This window comes from Gadus chalcogrammus, chromosome 5, assembly GCF_026213295.1.
Source record: "Gadus chalcogrammus isolate NIFS_2021 chromosome 5, NIFS_Gcha_1.0, whole genome shotgun sequence".
NCBI classification, from domain to species: Eukaryota; Metazoa; Chordata; class Actinopteri; order Gadiformes; family Gadidae; genus Gadus; species Gadus chalcogrammus.
The window spans coordinates 15954136-15968814 of NC_079416.1; the positions used below are offsets into that span (position 1 = coordinate 15954136).

A 14679-nucleotide genomic window follows, 5' to 3' on the forward strand; every position below is an offset into this window, starting at 1 on the left:
TTAAAATGCAAAAATAAATCTTAAAAAAAAAAGAATTAAGTGGCATCTAGTGTATTGGTCTTGGCAGAAATTGAATAGAATAATCATCATTATGCAAGCACTAATAAGTATAAGTGTATATATCTTATGAAACTAAGAATCGTTGTGCTTTCATTACTTTATAATGAGCCCTTTATAGCTACACAGGGCTCTTTAGCGAACACACCTTTCTAATTAATCCAAATAATGTGTTTTGGGCGAAGACTTCTGAATCAAAACAAAGTGCTTAGTTCCTGTTTTTTTTTCAATTATATATATTTTTATTATGTCCTTCACAGGCAAACAGATATCAATTAGCAATGTTTTACATTTTGTTAACCAAAAAAAATCACAACACCATCATGTGTTGATGAGATAAAGTAAGAAAGGCAATTCTACCTGCAAATAGATGCAAATGAGAGAGACAATAATCAGAGCAATATCAGTACATTGCACATACATACTATATCCCATTGCATGTGTTCATACATGCATGCACAGTCAGACACAAACACGCTGACAACATACATATAACATTGTAAACACTTGACCTAGAAGGAAATTATTCTCTCCCCCCTATAATTCCCTCCCCGTCCCACCCGCCCCGCCAGTCGAACATGTTGCACTGTATGTTCATTTAAAATGATATGTACATCAGGCTTCTCGTCATTCAAATTTCCCTGACCTGTGATAGAAATGGTTCCCAGACTTCTGTATATATGTAAATTTTCCCATTTATTTTATATATTAGTCGCTCATAAGAGGCAGTTTCAGATAGGGCCGTGAACCATTCAGAGAAAGTAGGGTTGTTACCCCCTGCCCAGTGCCTCAGTATCACCCTTTTAGCTGTAGTAATCGCGACCTTTAGCCACTGGGCTTTTTTCAGGCCAATTCTCTCGTGTCCTTTTAGACTGTTCAAGACGCATAGAGCAGGACTGAGTTCCACATTCACACCTAGACTGTCCGTGATCTTTTGTATAACCCTCTGCCAATAGATGGCCAGGCTGGGGCAATTCAAAAACATGTGGACAACACCACCTCGTTCAGCCTGGCATCGCCAACAGAGATCCGGAAGACTCAAACCCGCCCTACGCTTTCTCACCGGCGTCCAGTAAAGCCTGTTTAGTATTTTAAATTGAATAAGTTTAGCTTAGTTCCTGGTTGTAATAATATACGAGGTGAGCCGAACAAAAATCACTGCTGAGTTACACTTCTACATAGACAATGTCAACAATTAACCTGGGGTCATACAAAAAACGGTCAAAGCCTTTAACCCTCTCTCAGAGACGCCATCAACATACACTGCTGACGAGACGGAGCTCAGTACACACACACCGTGGCATTATATATGTGTCCTGGAAGCTTAACCCTCTCTCAAATGCGCCATCAACATCAACCGCTGTCAAGACGGAGCTCCAGACAGCCACAAACAATAGCGTCTACTAGATTTGTCCAACTGTTGCAACACAACCCAGAAAAACCATTAGGGCAGTCGAAAGACCCACAGCTCTTCCACAACTTTGGGAATTGTCTGATCTTCCTAGTCGGGGAGGGGAATAGCCGGGTGGTTGCCCAAAAATGTGAAACGCCACTCTCTTGTATGGCCTTGAGGCTACTGTAGACTGAAGAGGGGCCCAAAACATTTGTCCAGTTTGCTTTCTGGATACAGTTTACACAGCCCTGGCGTTAACACTTGACATCCCTAAAGCCACCCCATTCAGTAGAAACAGTCCTCCACCTCAGCTTGCAACTTCTGTACCCCCAATGTCAAGCATCATCAATCATGTAACTCTTTTAACACTTTTGGCACCAGGGATTTTGAGAGAACAACCTGAAAATGTTTAGCTGCATACACAACCGCCCTTGCTGGCCCTGGGGGCACTAGAGAACTTATATTATGTACCAGACATTTGGCCTGAGCAACTGCAGGCTCCCTGCCTCTTGCTCTGTTGGGGCGGGCGAGATGGCAGGCAGGAAGCAGGAAACCTAGAGAGGGCATGGGCATTAGCATGTACTCGCCTCGGACGATGCACCATCTGGTATCGGAAACCATATCACGGCTCCAACTATCTTGCTGTCTCTCGAGGGTGGGTAACCTTTTACCTATGAAGGGACAATAGATTTTTACATCATCGCTCAAGGACCATACTAAATTATTGAACACATAACCTCTGTTGAAAATGTTAAGAATCAGTACATATTTTTATAACCTTTTTAACATAATTGAAATAACATCAAGATCATGACCATTCATTTCATTTCTTTAGCCATTTATTGTGTGTGTGTCTAGTATAATTACTCAGCTTATTCACGAATAGCCCGCTCACCTCTAAGCTCGCCACACAAACTTTGTTAAATAGTGACAACTTATCCAGAGCTCGCTTTTCCTTTAGGAAAAGGCAGCTCAAGGTTGACCTTTTTCATGAAAGCCACTGTGCCCCCACAAACCAGGCAGATGGGGCCTGCCTTTTACTTCCACAAAGAAGTCATCGTGTGTCCATTTCTCTTGGAGAGAACGACATTCTGCATGAACTCTTACTCGCCATGTTCCGTTGTAGTAAAATCTGTCTCCACTTGCTTATAAGACCTGTCAATCACTGATGACAACACGCGGTGACAGTTAAGATCGTGTTGGGTTGATGTGTAAATACATTTATTAAATCAAACCAAAGGCTAAGTGTCAATGACAGACATCCTCCCATTTTATCCGGGGGGGAATTAATTGCTCTCTAGAAATTGCTTTTTGTGAATTGGTGAATCGGTCTAATAGGATTTATATTGCCCGAAGGCCTAAGGTTCACCACCCCTGGGGCTAGACCCTGGAGAATATGACATCACCTCAAAGAGTTATTGTTCGTCCCCAGCACAAACCCTTTGCTGAAGAAGGACTGTTTGAAAATTTTAGTTAACAGTGCTATGCTCAGCAACTCCTTGGTTGGAGCATATTCCCTTTCTTGCTTAGTCAGACCCATACTTGCATAAGCTATGATGTAGTCCTGCCCCGCTTCTTTCTAGGAAGGAGCCACCAAAAACCATCTGTGTCTAGAAGGAAAGTTTTGTGGGGATCAGGATGTGCGAGAATGGAGGCCAACATCAAACTAATATTAAACTGTTTTGCAAGGCTTACTGACAGTAATCTGTCCATTTAAATCTACCCTTCTCCGTGAGTTAGTGAAGAGGGCGAGCAATCTTTTCAATCTTTGAAAGTCCTGCACAACAATTATTCTGGTCGCAATGATGTTTGAGATATCTGCAACTATAACTAAAAGTGTCATTTTCAGTGACATCACTGCTGATATCTTTAATTTTTTTGTGACTAGTTCAAACTGAATCACAGATACCTACTATGGAAAATTATGTGTTATCAATAGACATTTCTGAAAATTGGCTCCTTTTACTTTGCTTTTGCTTTTGCTTTAATAAAAGGGGTCCCGCCGTTCTGAAGAAAACAAAAATCAAATGTTCCGGTAACCTGCGCACCAATCAGGAGAGATAACCCCACATAGGGTCAGTTCTCTCTGTGAGTCAATGGGGCAGCAGCAGTTTTTGAATGTAGACACACAATGGAGGAACAGGTGAAAAGACTGATTCCTGCCTGGAAACTGCCTGGAAAGAGTCATGCAAGACACATATTTATGGTGATGATGGGAGGAAGGAGAGACGACAGGTTAGCCAAAACAAAAACATTGCCTGCCTTTATGTCAATTGTGTTTAAGATACTTAATTACTTTGACTCAAGGGATTTTCTTATGGATGACTTTGACTTTTACCGTAGTCAATTTCCACAAAGATATTGGTTACTTTACCCCACCATTGCCTTCTCTTAAAATGCAACCATCTTATGGTCATATGGGCATGCATCTACCATGCACACTTTTTCATATGCACACAGACGTCCATGAGAATGCAGGCAAATGAGGCAATTGGAAGCAACTATGTACATGCAACAGTGTATATTAGACAAAGGTTGCTTCCACACATACACACATACAAACACACACAAACACAACCAAACAAATAGGCAAGTATGAGTATGGACTTGGCACATGCAAGGGCACAAGTATAAACGTACAGGCATGCAGACACACACTCAGGCGCAGACATCGGTTTCTGTATCCGGTCATATGGATTTGTGTGTGGGGGTAGCTGATATGAATCCCGGGCACTGCTTCCCCTGCCTCTCCCGCTTCCTCCAGTATGGAGGCAGGCTGATGAATGGGCTCTTCCTGCCGGTTCTGGTACATTGATCCAGTGGTTCCTTGGTTCATATTCCCCCCTTCCTCCTCCCCCACTGGAATAGGCACTTCAATCCGATCCCCAGGCCTCATCCACCCAGGGCCCACCGCTGGGATAACATCAATCTGGGGTATCGTCTGACTCGAAGCACACTTAATGTGGATAAAACTTAGAATAGGTACATCTGAGAAGAGAGGTGCCAGAGAGAGGGAGAGAGAGACCTCTGCATTGAATTTGATTGAGAGAGTAGAGAAAGAGAGAGAGAGAGAGAGAGAGAGAGAGAGAGAGAGAGAGAGAGAGAGAGAGAGAGAGAGAGAGAGAGAGAGAGAGAGAGAGAGAGAGAGAGAGAGAAAAGGAAGACAAAGTTGGCAACACAAAGGGGGGAGTTGAATGATAATAGAGGGACGTGTGAGAGAGAGAGAGAGAGAGAGAGAGAGAGAGAGAGAGAGAGAGAGAGAGAGAGAGAGAGAGAGAGAGAGAGAGAGAGAGAGAGAGAGAAAGAGAGAGAGAAGGAGAGAGAGAGAGAGAGAGAGAGAGAGAGAGAGAGAGAGAGAGAGAGAGAGAGAGAGAGAGAGAGAGAGAGAGAGAGAGGTGAGAGAAAGAGAGAAAGATGGTGAAGAGAGGTGAGGGAGAGGAAAGAGAGCGGCTGAGTGAAATAGTATTGAGTGATCAGCCGGAAGTGATTTCATATGAGCATTGGTCAATGGTCTGCAAAGATTTAATTGATCTAATGTCCATCTAAAATCACTTTGCCTGATGGATGGTGGAACTCGTGTGAAGTGTTGTGAAGGGCCCCTGTTTTACCATCAGGCGTAATGTTGATTAGCCATAGAGTTGCAAAGTGTGCAGAAGTACATCAGGCAGGCTTGATTGACCAATACAAGCCATTTCAAAATCGAATTATTAGGGACAATACAAATGGGAGAGTCCACCCAGGTATATGATGCACAGAGCTTTGCCTACCTGTTGGGACAGTCCACTAGCGGGATCTAGTTATAAAATAGGGCCCCTTTGACGAGTGATCTGTGTCTCTTTCACCAAGGATGGATAGACATGGACAGATAGAAAGCTGGATAGAGTACTATAGAGATAGAGACAGAGAAATAGAGAATGTATGTGTAAGGGAGTAACCAGGCAACAGACATGAGACCGAAAGAGAGAGAGAGAGAGAGAGAGAGAGAGAGAGAGAGAGAGAGAGAGAGAGAGAGAGTGTTGGGGGGGGGATCTAAGCATAACTTTACTGTTTTATGCCTTTTCCTACACCTCAGAACATATTCTATTATTCATTTTGGAGCTGAAATCACTGGAAGTGGGGAGCGACGCAGTAGATTATAACACACTTCAATATTCAGCTTGACTCCCAACACCTTCCACGCAGTCCATCCAGCCATCCCACAGTCTCATGAACAGCCTTCCACACCGTCTGCCTTAAAGTCTGTCCAGTCTACGCTCTCTCGTACACACTTCCCCTTTCCGTGTTGATTCATCCCACTCAAACAGAATCCTCTCATTCCACCGACAGACACAATTTTCCTCATCAGATTTGCAGTATACTTAACGCATTGCAATCGAGTTTCCACCAATCTCAGTGCAACGGCCGACCCGATACTAGAGTTACTCTGCTATATTTCACCTCTCGTTTCCCCTTCCTTTCCCTCTTCTTCCTCCCCTGGCTCTACCTTGACTTCTGCTGATCTGTTGAATCCATTCAGGCAGTTAACTTGACGGCCACCCAGTCACTCACTGGGTCTTGATGCACACACGTTCCAAACCACACCTGGACACAGACAGTTTGAGTGGACCTAAAGGGAACTTTAAATAGCAAGTCCTTGTGTTCTCTTTCTCGTTGTAACCATGGAAACGCTGCATACTCTTCTTCCAGATAAAGAGAGAGAAAGACAGACCTCTGGTGTGCACATGCAAACACACACACATACACACAAACAAACACACACACACACACACACACACACACACACACAAACACACACACACACACAGACTCAAACACAAACCAACAATCACACACACACACACACACACACACACACACACACACACACACACACACACACACACACACACACACACACACACACACACACAAACACACACACCCACACACACACACACACACACACACATATACAGAAAGAAGCCAAGGTCGATGGCAGAATAATTAAAGGTTTTATAAAAGAATGCAAGACATGAAGAAATGACATAATAGAAAGAGAGATAGAAATAAAGAGTAAAAAAGGAAGAAAGACGATACAGTAAAGTATTTGTATTGGATAAAGCTTGGAGGTCCAGATTGAGCAGCCTCTACCAGCATGCTAGCGGTCTGAGAGCTAATGAGTTCCCTGGGGAGGTAGCCTTTAGCTAGCTCATAGCCTGCAGCCAGTAGCCACTGTTCCTTGGAAAGATAGTTAATGGAAAGATATAAATACATCGCTTTCACGCAGATTTCAATATTATGATAATAGGTACATATTTTATCCATCTAGGGATTGACAGGTTTTTCATGATTTATGATTCAGTTATGTAACCACACTCTAAATGAACGGTCTCTACTGTTGCCCTTGATGTCTTGAGTTAGTCAGTCAATCTCTCCCAAGGGGGTCTGCTGAGGTTTGGCAATGTAACCCCGTAGTCCAACTAGTATATTACACTATGCCAACTATACCATACAATACTATACCCTACTCTACTATAACATACCATACCATCTATCCTTCTCTACTACTATACTCTCTATATTATATGATACCATACCATACCACACCACACCCTACCACACCATCCACCCACACCATTATAGAGACGGATCATTTGCACTTGTACATACTCTATTCGGCTCACTGTTTGTATTGTTTACCATTAAACCGACACAAAACCTTCACAGTGAATTACCCTGATCGCTGTAGAGAAGACACCCAGAGGTCGGTCCTGGTCTGACGACAGGGGGAAGGGTTTGGTCTGTGGTCTGCCCACACAGGTGCATTAGGAGGAAGGGCTAATAGGGCCAAACATGAGCACACAGAACAACCTGCGCCATTAGTTAACTGCGCAAATACAATTACTGGCAGACAGATGGAACAGGCCAGTGGTGCTAGTGGCTTTGCACTATTATAATGTAGCACAGCAGGTGCACTATGGAAAGGCCAGGGGAGACAGGATGGATAGATAGAGAGTGGAGGGTAAAGAGGGGGGAGAGATAGGGAGATTGGAGAGTTTGTCGGTTGAGAGAAAAAAAAAACCTGCATTCTATTCCTAGAATAGATGCAGAAGGGTAGTCATAAAATATAGATACTGCATGAAGCGACACACACACCAACCTACACAAACGTAGACGCATACATGTGCAGCCACACACTGGCATACACACGCACGCACAAGCACACACACATGAGCACGCACACACTGACACAAACAGACACACCATACATGAGCATGCACACACAAGTGCATACACACTGGTAGAGCAAAAGAGTACACAAACATGAAATTAATCTTCTAGTTAGTGTATTGTATTTAACCCTATTAGTGCTAGTACACACACACCAATGTCACTGTATAGTGATAGTGACTATGTATTTAGTTCATAGTTTATGTATCATAGAAATAGGATATTCTGATCAGATATTCTCTTCAGCCAATGAAGTTTTTACGCATGCTCAGACATCATTATTAGATCTCTCTCGCTCTCATTCCCTTTCTCTGGAGCCAGAAAGCAGCATCTCTATGTGCTAATCGCGATTGTCGAGTCCGAGACCATAAAAAAACGCCTGGTCGAGGTTGACGCCCGACTCGGGCGGATGTGCAGCGCGCATCCCTCCAGACAGGTTGAGTCAGTGTCGCAGGGCGAAACGGCGAGGTGTGGGCTATATACACAGAAACAAGTGGTCATGGAGCAACGGACCTCTCTCTCTCTCCACCGTGACGGTAATGCAGGTGTCAGGCAAATGACTCGGGATCGAGCTGTGTGAAGTCTACACACTGCCGGTGGTGGGATCGACTCGTCGCGAGAGAAGCAGGTGAGTGGAGCTGCGCCTCGCTGCAGACAGGTACACGCGCCACGACAGTAACGTCATGGTTCACGAGCCTGCGAACCGCGAGTCATATCGATCATTTTGATTGGGAAACTCCTCACAACACAATCCGGTCATCGCCTGGAGTTATCGAGAAGGGGTAAAGTCGAGCGTTATTAATGATTGGGTGAAATCAGGTACAGGCTTCCTCCATGTGATCGAGCGCGCGCTTCGTTTTCCATTCATGAATTCGTCACGCCATGTTTTTTCGACAAACACACACGATGGGTGTGCGCGTGACTTTAACGGCAATGTGGTTTCGTATCCGTACTATCACTTTGTTCATCTGTCATGATCAGTGTCGTTCCGTTCATTCATTGCTGTTATTATTTGGAACGGTCGCGTGCGTGCGTGCGTGCGTGCGTCCGCATGTGCGTATGTATGAGGGCGCTTGCTGATTTCCTCCTCATCCTATTGGTGTCTGGGCGTCTGCGAGGCACCAAAATAACCTTGAGTTGACTCACACGCGCTCGTACCAGGTTGGCGCGAGCGATTGTTGTCGCCAACAAGAAGCATCACATCTCCGGGATTTACGTCAAATATGTTATATAAGTCCTAATATAAGATAATACAACATAATATGTTGTCTCTTTAATGCTGTATGCGTTGAAGATCGTGCGTAATCTCGACATTGATTAATATGTCAAAGACACGCGGGAATGTCAAGTCGTAGGCCTACAACGTGAGCTATAATTCCTGATTCACGTATATATCCCGAGATAAAAGGCCTATGATAATAGCTAATTAATGTATCGTTATAATATAGCCTACTGTTATGTAAGAACACAAGTACTGCAGCATTAAAGTTCACTGAGTTCTGGTTGAAGTGATTCCCAGTCAAGATGCATGTGGATGGGCAAACCCTAAAGGCATGATCATGCTCGCTAACAGCGGACCCAGGGGTGTGTGAAATTAGATTTTTCTTTCCACACTGACACTGCCAACGAGAACGGGAGCGCGGTGCCCGCGCGTTGCGCGCGGGGCTGCATCGGTGATAAAACTACGACCGCTGAGCGCATCGGTCACCCTGATGGCGAGCGACACAAGGGCAGCAATCCAAAACATTCATTCCATCATATTCCGTTAAAGGCTTGCCACATAGGCCCGTGTTTAAAACATTGGTGAAGCAGGCAAAATGTTAACAGACATTTTATTAACGATAATAATGATTTGACCATCGTTTTATGGTATTCATATCATGCTACATGGTGTATATGCCAAATAGCGTGAATTGCTCAGATAATTATTATCAAAACAATACATCTGTAGAGATGTCATCTATTAGGTGCGACCAGCTCAAATCCCAGAATGGCGGTATAATTTCTTTTATGTGCTAGTGAGCATTTTAAAGAAGAAAACACCTTTCTGTCTTGAATGGACCTGGACAGTATGCCTACTCTGCCAAGCCTTATATCTTAAATCAAACTTGTGGTTTCTAAACCCCACTAAACAATAATCCTAATGACTAGCTATAAACTATGTGTGGTTTTTGGAACTTGTGTTCTGTAGTAACCTATAGGATTAATAAGCCAATGTTACACTGGATTTTATGGCAGTAATGGGTATGTGTGTGTGTGTGTGTGTGTGTGTGTGTGTGTGTGTGTGTGTGTGTGTGTGTGTGTGTGTGTGTGTGTGTGTGTGTGTGTGTGTGTGTGTGTGTGTGTGTGTGTGTGTCTCATGCATTTGTTTGTTCAATATTATGGATCTGGTTCAAGTTTTATCTGGATTGCAGGCACTGAGACTGAGACTGTTATAACTGTTACAATGACCCTGTGAAGTCACCCTCGGTGAGCTCAATGGTGAGGCTAAGAACAATCAAAGTTTATTATCAATACTGGTGCGGCAAATGTTTTTGGCAGTAAGACCCACTAAAAAACATGTGCAGAGCAGCTTTCTACCATTAATGTAGTTGCGTCATAGATTTGTATATTGTGTAATTCTCCTTTGTTGGGTACATCAAAGGAGTGAGTGTATCGCTACAAGTAAGATATATATAGAAGCACTGTACCAAAGAAGTTGGCCGGCCCCATTGACACTATGTCACTCTCCGCTCTCCCAGGTGCCCGCCCCTTGTCGACTCGAGGCGTTGCCATGGAGTCTGCTCACCTGCTGGGCCCGGGCGCCAAGAAGAGAGTGAAGATCCACCCGCACACGGTCACCGCCCAATACGCCACCCAGGCCCCCTACTCCCCCCAGCCGGGGGTACACACCCACTTCCCCCAGCCCGGGGACGAGGGCTACGACGACGCTCCCTCCTTCGAGGACTTCGGCTCCTTCCTGGACGAGACCTCGGACAGGACCAAGCTCACGGAGGCCAGGAAGTGGCCGCAGACTCTGTTCGGCTCCAGGGATAAGGAGAAGGAGAAGGGCACCCCTCTGAGAGCCCTCCAGGGCGCGGGCGGTGGGGGGGGAGCCGGGGGGGTGCTCGGAGGAGGCGGAGCCGGCGAGGGCTCCTCCTCCTCCGTGGGGGTCAAAGGCCCCGGGAAGGGGGTCGGCGGCCAGCTGGCGAGCTTCGGCGAGGCCTCGGTGTCGGCGTCGCGGTGGACGTGGGCGCTGCTCCTGGGCGCGGCGCTGGCCCACGGCGCGCTGGTCTTCCTCACCCGCCTGGCGTCCGAGCGCTTCGGCCTCTCGCCCCTCCTGCTGGTGTTGGTTCGCTCCGCCGCGCAGCTGCTCTCCGTGGCCGCGCCCCTGCAGCGGGGCGAGAACCCCTTCGGCCCGCCCGGCTACCGCCTGCGCCTCCTCTGCTACGGCCTGACCTACTCCCTGTCGCTCTGCTGCGCCTCCGCCTCCCTGGCCTTCGCCGCCACCGAGTACGCCACCCCCACGGGCCGCCTGGCCACCAGCGCGCTCTCGGCCGCGCTCGCCTTCCTGCTCCTGGAGGAGAGGCTGGGCTTGGCCGACGGCGTCGCCCTCGTCACGGGGATCTGCGGGCTGGGACTGACGCTGCTGCCGGCGGCCGACCAGCCGGAGGCCCCCGGCGGCGGCGCCACCTCGGCCGACCCGGTGGCGTTCTGGCGGGCCGCGTTCGGCTGGTCCCTGTCGGCCATGGCGGGGCTGTGGATGGCCCTGGCGCTGGTCAGCTACCGCTCGCTGAAGGAGCGCGTGGGCCTGGCCACCGCCCTCTTCACCGTCAGCTGGACGGGCTGCCTGCTGGCGCCGGCCTCCATGGTCCTCTTGCAGGGGGGCTGGGCGTGGCCCTCCCCCTCCATGCCCGGCGGCGTCCCCGTCTGGGGTCTGATGGCGGGGCTGGTGGCCGCCTCCGTGCTGGGCTTCCTGGGCACCACCCACGCCCTGACCCGGCTGCACCCGTCGCTGGTGTCGGCCTCGCTGAGCCTGGAGGTGCCGGTGGCGGCGCTGCTGCAGCTGGCCGTGCTGCCCGCCGTCCCCTTCGCCCCCGAGGTGGTCGGGGACGTCATGGTGGTGCTGAGCGTGGGCTGGCTGGTGACGGTGAAGCTCCTCCCCTCGCATGGAGCCGGGGGGCGGAAACAGCGGGAGGAGTACGAGGAGATCCTGGACTCTCCCATCAAATAGACAACACAGCGGCCGCGTGCCGTTTTTGCTGCTCATCTGCACAAAGCCTTCCTCCTTCACCCCACACACCACGTCACCATTATTCCTTGTTCTTTTCCCACTAGTCACAATCACACTTTGCCCCTACCATTGGGAAGCTCAGTGTGGACTTGCTCTGTCTGGGATGATGAGGGTGTACATAATAGACTTCGGAAATATCGATGTGAGAATGATCTATTTTGTAATCGTACTTCTTTGCTGGGGGAAGTGGCAATATTGTGCTGTGTCTGTTCTGGTGACCTAAGTGATGTGACATTAAATCTCTCTATTGTGAACTGAAGGCTGATGTCTCTGTTCCAGTGTGTGTGTGTGTGTGTGTGTGTGTGTGTGTGTGTGTGTGTGTGTGTGTGTATGTGTGTGTGTGTGTGTGTGTACGTGTGTGTGTGTGTGTGTGACATGTATTTTCGTGTGCGTGTGTGTGTGTGTGTGTGTGTGTGTGTGTGTGTGTGTGTGTGTGTGTGTGTGTGTGTGTGTGTGTGTGTTGGCTGGCTGGCTGTATAGTTTACAGGGCCCATAGCTTTGCTGCCCCGGTGAAATATGTATATATACGTGTATAAATATAAAGGTATAAAGTTCTAGAGAATACATGGAAACGGAAAGAAAAATCAATAGGGAAGAAAAGAGTAAAGTGAAATGTAGGCATACAAAGGATAAATTGGTATTATTATTTTACACCGTTTAATTAAATTTCTTAATTTTGTGCTGTATCATTTGGTTTGTTGCTATGTATTTTTACATTTGTGCTTTGGCAATGTAAACATCTGTTTTCCATGCCAATAAAACTCTTTGAATCTTGAATCTTGAGATGAAACCCGAAATGGATGAGGGAAATCGCACAGAGAGGAGAAGTAGGAGGAGAGGATGAAAGAGGGACGAATGAGGATGAGAAGACAGGATGATGAGGGGTCTCGTCCTCATGGAGTCTCTCTCTCTCTCTTTCACTCTGTGGTTACAGAAGCAGTCAGGCTTAACAACCACCTGTCAAACCAAAAAACACTTGCAATTTCCTAGATTTTCTTTTGTCTAGCTTTCAAAATGTAATTGATTTCTCTCTTCGAGGAGCACCCCCTGCAGTACTCCAAAGTACTTTCCTAATTTTCTGCCTCTTCCTTTGTTGTATTACATTTTCTCGTTATACTCTTTCCATTTATAGACACTATAGAGTGTCTCTTCCCTTGAGGTGATTCATTTGACATCAGTGGGCGTCAACTCAACCCCACTTATTCATGTCTGAATCTTTCCTGTCTCTTTCCATTTAACAAAATCATACAGACACTTTATTGAATGAGCAGATTCAGATGTTTTGTACATTATAGTGTGTGAGAGTGAGAGAATTTCACAGCATGGGTCTGGCTGGACTTCAGATATAAGCATCCAATAATGTGATAAATCCAGCTTTCAGGTGGCTAATAAGAAGGAGAGTAACGGTTGAACCATGGGCACTTACACAGGGTTCTGCTGCGGTCTGTTCGAACAGCACCACCATGGTAATTAACTCATAAAACCACTCAATGGTATTACATTGCTTATAAAGTTTAACAGTTTTTCCTTACTTTAATAGTGTTTACTTGTGAATGTATAGACCGAGGCACTGTATAGGCATGACACACGCACGCACACACACACACACACACACACACACACAGAGTTGTTCCAGTGGCCAAGGTTCCGTCACCAAAGAAAGGTGTTGAAGGATTATTGCCCCGTGGCAGTTACCTCATTAGTTATGAAAGGTTTTGCGCAAATCGTGAAGAGGCCATGCACACACAATGGTCATGACACACAACATAATTGACTCACTCCAATTCGCATATCAAGCCAAGAAGGGGGTAGAGGATGCCAGAGCAACATTGCTGGATTTGGCTGTTTCGCACCTGGAGGGCAAGAAGACACATATGCCGCTTATGCCTTGTCGATTTCTCGTCAGCTTTCAACTGCAAGCAGCGCATATTGTAGCTCGCAAGCTTTCTGAAACATATGGCTTTGACTTTGGCACTACATGTTGACTTCTTGACAATGAGGTCACAGAGCAGCTGTGATATTGACACGTTGTCTGAGGCCCTGATGTGTTTAATCAAGGATCACCTCAGGGGGGCCTGTCTCGCCTTTGTTATTTGTGCTCTTAGTCGACACCAATGACGTATGTTTGAGTCAAGGTTCATAGCCAAGTTTGCTGACGATTCAGTGATTGTCAGCCTCCTACAGAACCATGAGGTTGGCCATGGTCCAGTCTTGGACAACTTAATCCAATGGTGCGATGACTCATATTTGCAACTCAATGTCTCTAAGAGAAAAGAGATGCTTATCGCCCTGCGCCGAAACCCTACAGTCACAGCCGACGGCACAGACTTTTATCAATGGTATACTTGTGGATACAGGAAGTAAGTATGGGAACTTGGGCATCATCCTGGATGACAAAAAACATTTGATGCCAACACTGACGGCATCTTAAAATAGGCCGACCTTTTTATTTTTGCAATGATTTGTTGGTTTGGCTGCCACAGCAAGAGTAACAAAAATATACTGGGAAAGATTGTCAGACTTTGCCAAAAGACTATTGGCACCAACTTTACTAATCTTGGCCATGTTTATCAAGTTAGGCAAAGGCCATTCTGGCAGACCCTCCACACCCCTTTCAGGAGGAGATACCACTCCTGCCATCAGAGAGGAGGTACACTTTCCGTAGGAGGGCCAAATCAAACAGATATCTGAGATTATTTGTTCTGTTAGCTGTAGGTTTAGCTGCTATTACACGCACACTTTACCA

At 46.6% G+C, this 14679-nt stretch overlaps 1 protein-coding gene across 1 annotated transcript; it reads left to right on the forward strand.

Annotated features, from left to right (window-relative positions):
• Nucleotides 1-8128: 8128 nt before the first annotated feature.
• slc35g2a (solute carrier family 35 member G2a) lies at nucleotides 8129-11873 on the forward strand. Its single transcript, XM_056589919.1, has 3 exons — nucleotides 8129-8288; nucleotides 10402-10743; nucleotides 10783-11873. The coding sequence occupies exons 2-3, from the start codon at nucleotides 10434-10436 to the stop codon at nucleotides 11871-11873; spliced, it is 1401 nt and encodes a 466-aa protein (XP_056445894.1). The 5' UTR covers nucleotides 8129-8288; nucleotides 10402-10433.
• Nucleotides 11874-14679: the final 2806 nt, after the last annotated feature.

Coding starts and splice junctions, on each gene's coding strand:
- slc35g2a (XM_056589919.1), top strand. CDS start 10,434: ATGGAGTCTGCTCACCTGCTGGGCCCGGGCGCCAAGAAGAGAGTGAAG. Junction 10,744..10,782: donor AGCCCTCCAGGGCGCGGGCG/GTGGGGGGGGAG, acceptor GAGGAGGCGGAG/CCGGCGAGGGCTCCTCCTCC.